At 38.0% G+C, this 7,119-nt stretch overlaps 1 protein-coding gene across 1 annotated transcript in view; it reads left to right on the top strand.

Annotated features, from left to right (window-relative positions):
- Positions 1-6,350: 6,350 nt before the first annotated feature.
- Positions 6,351-7,119, top strand: part of Csrnp3 (cysteine and serine rich nuclear protein 3) — a 69,774-nt gene continuing 69,005 nt past the window's right edge. The window contains exon 1 of the mRNA XM_076866506.2: positions 6,351-6,498. Coding sequence (XP_076722621.1) covers positions 6,351-6,498 — 148 coding nt within the window. The remainder of the gene's footprint in view (positions 6,499-7,119) is intronic.

Genomic DNA, 7,119 nt, shown 5'->3' with positions numbered 1-7,119 from the left:
GGATTACAGGTATGCGCCACTATGACTGGCTTCAGTTTCTACTTCTATTATAACAAAAGACAGGCCATAACTAGTAAAATGAGACTCTGATGCAAAGTAGTCCACACCATCTGGGAATGAACAAAAAATGCCATAACCTTGCTGGGTATCATGACACACACCTGTAATCCCAGCAGCTCTGGAGGCTAAGGCAAGAGGATCAGAAGTTCAAGGCCAGCCTCAGCAATTTAGGAAATCCCTAAGCAACTTAGTGTTGTGTTGTAATAAAAGTTGTTTTTTAAGGTGCCTCTTGAGCAGATGCTATATCACAGAATTGGAAGGATGTTTGTTACTGATCTTTGCAGTCAAAAGTTACTTTTGCTTTGTTTAACTATAGTATTAGCAATGAAAAGGATAAATCATTCTCCCAGGTAAAAAGTAAATAGGGGAGGGGTTGGGCATATAACTCCATTGGTAACAGTGCTTGCCTCATACAGAAGGCCATGGGTTCAATCCCCACCACCAAAAAAATAAATAAATAAATAAAAAGAAAAGAAAATACAGGAGTTCTGAATGCCTCCCATCTTATTGAGAAAATTCTTCCTAACAATTATCCATGCACTAAAAAAGCTATATGGAATAAGGAACTACCAGATCAAATGAACCTGGATGTCTTAGTTTACCAGCTCTTCATTTATCAGGCCAGAAAAGACAGCATGTCACTAGAGGTACCATCCCATTACCATGGAAGGAATATTTACCTGGCCAAAGTTACTTCCTTTGAAGTCCATTCCTTCCTGCCTCAATGATAGGCTGGCCAGCCCTTACTCTGTTTGTTAGCCATGACTTACCCTAATGACCGACATGTTTTATTTACTGGGTTTCATCTGTTGGTAAAGGATAGACATACAGTGTTCATTTCATGACTCCCAACCAGTAGGTGGTTTATTTCTGTGTAGATGTTTTTCCTGACTGCATATTCAGTTAACAGGTTTTTTTTTTTTTTTTTTTAGGTATTGGACATTGAACCCAGGGGTGTTTTATGACCAAGCTCTACACTCCCAGTCCTTTTTGTATTTTTGTTTTGAGACAGGGTCTTGCTAAGTTGCCCTGGCTGTCCTTGAACTGAGCTTCCTTGAGTAACCGGGATTAGAGACATGTACCACTATGTCCTACTCTTGTGGTTCTTTTGCAAATCAGATAACCTGATCCTCAGAGTTGGGGGACTTATGATATTCTTTTTAGGTATACATGAGAGTAGTGGGTGTTTTTACGTATTATACATATCTGGCATGTAACCTCCAATTCATGTGGTTATACATGATGTGGAGTATCGTATTCATAAGGTGTATTTTCTCTGGTCCTTTCTTTACAATAGATAGCAAAACAGTAGGAAACAGGAAGAGATTGTGAGAAGGAAGGATTAAAGATTAGTTGAACATAGGTAGGATTGTAAGAACTTAGTGAGTTACCTGTGACAGTTCTGAAATTTTAACAAGATTCCCACATACACCCAAAGTTTAGCTTCAACCATTCTTCTAAATATGTTCAACTGTATGTTTTGTCCATCTTCTTGATTTGGTGTGTTTAGCCAACTTCTCCCTTACCTTCCCCTTACATCCTTTTGGCTTCTGATACTTTCTCCTTGGATCTCACCATTCTCTTTATTGTCTTAATATACCAGAATAAATGAAATGAAATAACTGGACACAGACTCATAGAAAACCTAGTGTTCTGAGCAGATTTTTTTTTTTTTTAATAAAACAATTCAGGAGCTTCTGAGTAGTGGTTATATCTAATACAAATATGGAATAAAATGGCATATTTGAATGAAAAACAACATTAATAAGAATATTTGTTAGTGTTTTAAGATAAAGTAGTTCTTAATCAAATTTGGCAATAAACAAGGAAGTGTTAGTGCAGAGAAAGGGGATTCCCAAGCTGAGAATCTGGTCACATGGTAAACTCATAAGCTGTAGCAAAAATGAGGAAATAAGATTTATTGGGTAAAGAGAGGATGTTGGCTTTGAAATAAAATGGAATTTGTTACAGCTTATGAGTTAGATTCTCTAGGGTCCTACCTACTCAGGGGGGGGCTCCTTGTTCCCAATGTTTCCCTGTCTGCCCTGCCCAAACAGTTGAATGATCAAGAGGCAGATGTCTGATCCACAAGAAGCCAAAATTTGCTCAGCCCTTAGAATGTTAAACTTTAGCTGAGACATCAGAGAATTTATAGGAGTACAGACATGTTAACAGCAGAGACATTTGATTAGTCAGAGGAGACAGATCAGTGAAGATCATGATTTCTGACTGCCTGGAGCTTTCAGTCTAACAGGGAAAACAGACATGATAAAATGTGAAAAATGAAATTTCATTCATTCATTGAACAAATATTTATTGAGCACTTATTATGCATAAGGGCACCATTCTAGGCAGGGAAGACAAAGATCCCTGCTATTCATCTTTCCCTACAGGATAGAAACAATAAGTAATAAACATAGAAGCACATAAAAATAATATGAACTTAAAAGATGATAGATACTATGGAAATAAAAGTTTAAAGGAGATCAGAAGGAAAATTATATGAAATGACCTAAAGGCCAGAGAAAAATGGCAGGTTGGAGAAACTGAAAGATTATTACAGCTGAAATATGAACAAGGCCAGTGGCTCCAAATGAGTGTGAAGAGGTTAGCCAAGCCAGATTGTTAAGGACTTCTTAAGGCATTTTGAGGATTTGATCTTTATCCTAAGGCAATCCAAAACCACTTAAGAATTTTAAACTATAGACTGATGTGATCACATTTGCACTTTAAATTTATCATTCTGCCTGCAACCTGGAAAACACGTTGGGAAGCCCACAACAGTGGGCAAGAGAGAATGGTTAGGAGGCTCTTGTCCTCATCCAAGCGAGACAAAAGTGTCCTTGCCTACTTTGTGTTTCCTGAGTCAGACGATGGTGGCGTTGATAAAATAGCTGCTATCTGTCATAGACATTCAGCTTCTCATGTTTAGAATAAGGTAATACCCATTGTTATGGTTTAGATTTGAGGTGTCGCCTGAAAGCGTCTATGTGAGACAATGTGGGAAATGTTCAGATGTGAATTGACTCAATTGTAAGCGCTGTAACCTAATTAGTGGATTGATCCATTTGATGGATTCATAATTTAAATGGATTAATGGTTGGTAAGTGTAGGCTGGTAGAATGTGCCTCAACCTCTGAAACCATGAGCTGAAATAAACTTCCCGTCCTTTTGGTCACAATGAAGAAAAGCTGACTAATATACCTGGCAAATTTTCTTTGGCCTTTGATGTGACATAAAGACAATTGGAAATGTCCACTCCCTTTTCATTGGTTTTATATCTAGCAAGTTTAATTATGCCTCCTCATCTTTAGGAAGAAAAATGTAATACGAGGTATTTCAGGAGCTATGGCAACCATTGTCTTTGCCGGAGTTTACCTTTACCCAGACGTGAATTGCCACTCTCAAGTTCTGAGAGAGCTAATAGAGAACACAGGTAAACAAGGCATGCATTGCTTTATTAACAGGGTCTTCGTGCTAAATCCTCATGCTTTTTCTCCTAATAAGATGGTGCAGACAGTGTAGGAGAAACCATATATTCCTTTTCCACTCTTCTATTAAGTTGATTAAAGTTATATACTGGTAAGCCGTGGGCTATTGGGCTTCTTATTTTATGATGATATTTTGATATTCTCATATAGTATTCTTAAAAGGCAGGGACACTAGGCAGGTGATTTACCTCATTGCTGCACAAGCAATTTAGCATTTTTGCAGTTTCATAAGTCCATGGAAAGGTTATCCTCCCTAGTAGTTTTCCGAGTGTTTGAGTTCTACCTTGGGTACTGCGCCCACCTTAAGAAACTAGTTTCTAATTTCATTTGTCCAGGATCTAGCACAGGTTCTTTCAGTTCTAGACAACCAGACAGAAATTACATGCAACCTTCAACTCCATTGCTTCAGATCTTGCCTCTCCCACATAACAAAGGGGGAGAAAAAGACTTTTCAGTTCTCATAACATCTCTACCAAAATTCCCCTTCATTCCTGAGGATGTGGAAAAGGGAGAGGAGGACTAAGTACCTCCTTCTGTGATGCTGGGACCTAGTTCCCTGTAGCCCAGTTGAATGTCCTTGATTCTTGAGAAATCTTCTTTTCCTAGGGATGCTGGAGGGAAGGAGAATGGAGCTTAGGAAGGACGTGGCTTTTAACTGTTCCATTGCAATATCTTATTACAAAAAATGTACTTTTTAAACATAGGTTTCCATCTTGTATTACTTTGTGTCTTGGAGTCTCTCCCTCGTGAATTACTTTGCATCTTGTTTGAAGTGAATCATTTTAAAATTTATATCCTGTCCTACTTCTATTTCAAGACTTTACTTAAAATATCTTTTTTTTTCCTCTTCACCCTGCTCAGATTTGCATGAACATTTTATGCATTTCACACTCTTTAAAATGAAGAAAATAATATGCTAATCTGAATAGTCATAAAATCAAACTCAGAATATTGGATTTGATTCCCAGCAGAGTGGACAATTCCTATTGCTATCAGCTATCTCTATTGTTTCTGTAACAATTAGGAAGAAGATATGGACTAATACAATAAAGGAGTAGAACACAGATTTGGAAATATTCTCTATTTGATGGAGCCCAGCAGAGTGGGCACCTGCTCCTTGAGGGCAGGTAACTTGCTTTAACTCCCTTTTGTATCCTCTGTTCCACTCAAGGAGTTAACCACACATATAGGAGTTACACACTGTATATAGATGAATCAAAACTAAGATAAATAGTACTATGCTTAATTTTACTAGAAATCCCATTAGGGATGGCCAAAGAAGATATCTTTGACTAGAAATTGAGTGCAGTGGTGGGATTATATGTATTTATCTAGCATTAGTGTGTGTACACAACCAGGGAAAGTGAAATCCAGGAAGGGAGGTACTGTAGAACTGACTAGAATTCAGACAAATGGTCCTCACATCCAAGTGTGCATCAATATCCCCTGATTTGGTGCTTCACAAGGTACAAAGAGTGCTAAGCCCTACTTCCTGGAAATCTCCAATTTAGTTTTTCTGGGTGGGGACTGACAATTTTCATATATCCATCTCCCTTCTGGGTAATAACTGCTGCTACTGATCGAAGGAGCATATTTTGAAAACTACTAAACCAGACCTTGAAGATTTGGCTCAGCTCATACAATGTGAAGAGGCTGCTTGCTCTGTGATTTGCTCAGAGAAGGGATGAGTTTCTAGATTTCAGAGAGCAGTACTGAGATAATGGAACTGAGTGGATAGTTTTAAGGGAATAGTTTAAGGGCCTTGCTTCCTCTTGATCTATAGGACTGAAAACTGTACTCTAGCAGCAAAAGAGAATGGCTTGGAGAATCCAGATGATAGTTAAAGTCAGCTGACAAATGAGGTGGATAAACAGAATGCATGGAATTGACCTAGTAATACTTTTAGCTAAGTTAACCTAATTTAGCAATGTAAAAGCATGTACATACATCTAAGCTAATTTATATACAGCTTTATTCCCTAAAATGTTCTTATGCTGCAAAAAAAGTTTATGCCCTTAAGCCGACTGTGCATGTCAAGAAAAAATGGAGAAGGTAGGAAAAGGGCCAGCCCAGGGAGAGGGGAAAACCTATTTATCTAAGAAAAATGATTTAAAAGGACTGTGCCCACTGGTTGCTCCCATCTCTTCCCACTCAGTTCATGCTATCTCCCAGGTAAAAAGACTTAGGAGGTTTCTGAAAAGTAACAACAGCTTCAGGAAGCAGGTGGCATGGGGACACGTTTCACCTTATTTCAGTATTGAAATGGAAACTACCTAAAATTCAGAACTGATTTCATATGCTTCATTATGCTCAGCTAATTAGGTTTTTTTGAATTTTAAATCATGAATATAAAGTTTTCAATACTGTTTTTAGTGTTTCTTCCAGATGAATGTTGTGTAATACACTAATTACTTTGGACTTTGGGGGACATCAACATTTATTTTCTTCACAGAATTTTGTGGACTCAGGTGGATTTTCTCAATTAGCCAACAAAAAACGGGAAGAGTGGTATGACATTAAATGAACTATGCCTAAAAAAGATAGAAATGTTTTAGTCATGTTTTAGTCACCAAATGGTCAAATAGCTACATTTCATTTTGTTTATGTTTTTGTTAATTTGAAAATAGAAAAAAAAATACCTACTTAGTGATCCTTTCAAGGAAAGCTATAGCTCTGCTCATGTATAAAAAGCCACATAAAAGTGACGCTGGAGACCTTGGCTACACGTTCAGCGGTCAAATATTTCAATGCTTCGCTGCTCCTGTTCCTGTTACAGGTACATGTGACAGCGCTGCAGCTATGAGTGGAATTTTAAAGAGGAAGTTTGAAGAAGTTGACGGCTCCTCTCCCTGCTCCTCTGTGCGAGAGTCGGATGATGAAGTTTCCAGCAGCGAAAGTGCTGACAGCGGGGACAGTGTCAATCCGTCCACATCTAATCATTTCACCCGTGAGTACCCAGACCGTTCCTGAAGCTGAGTGCATGGTGCTATGGTGAAGGAATGTGTCATCCTGGACACTTGTATTTTTACCTTTGTTGCTATTTTTTTTTTAATTGGCTCTTTTTAGTTATACATGACAGTAGAATGCATTTTGACATAATTATAAAATCATGAAATATATCTTGCCTCATTCAGTTCCCATTAATTTTTTTGAAACGATCAAATAGAAAAATAAAGTAAAATTGAAATATTTTTGAATGAGCTTTTATCACTCTCGGTAATTTTTGGCAGTAGAGTATTTGGTTGTGTTTTCCAACCGATCTAATGAGAATGGATATTTTATTATTACTATGTTTTTGAGGAAGCATCTAGGACCCTGAGATAAGGAGAAAATATGGAATACATCCAGATTTGAAAACATGTCTCCTCCAGAAACTGAAACCATGTTTGGGGGTGGAGTATGCTGCATTTAGGAGCCGAAGGCCTCAGTTGTGGGGAGAAAGCTTAGACAGCCATGTGTTGAAAGGAGATGGGGAAGCATCAGAACTCCCTAGTGTGCAGCCTGCAGCCTCTTCCCTGCTCATCCTTATTAGCCATAAAGAAAAAAAAAAAAATGCTTTCTCTTTGAT

Source organism: Callospermophilus lateralis, chromosome 9 (genome assembly GCF_048772815.1).
Source record: "Callospermophilus lateralis isolate mCalLat2 chromosome 9, mCalLat2.hap1, whole genome shotgun sequence".
Lineage (NCBI taxonomy): Eukaryota > Metazoa > Chordata > Mammalia > Rodentia > Sciuridae > Callospermophilus > Callospermophilus lateralis.
The sequence above is the reverse complement of the archived record's forward strand: the minus strand, read 5'-3'. Positions and strand labels throughout refer to the sequence as shown.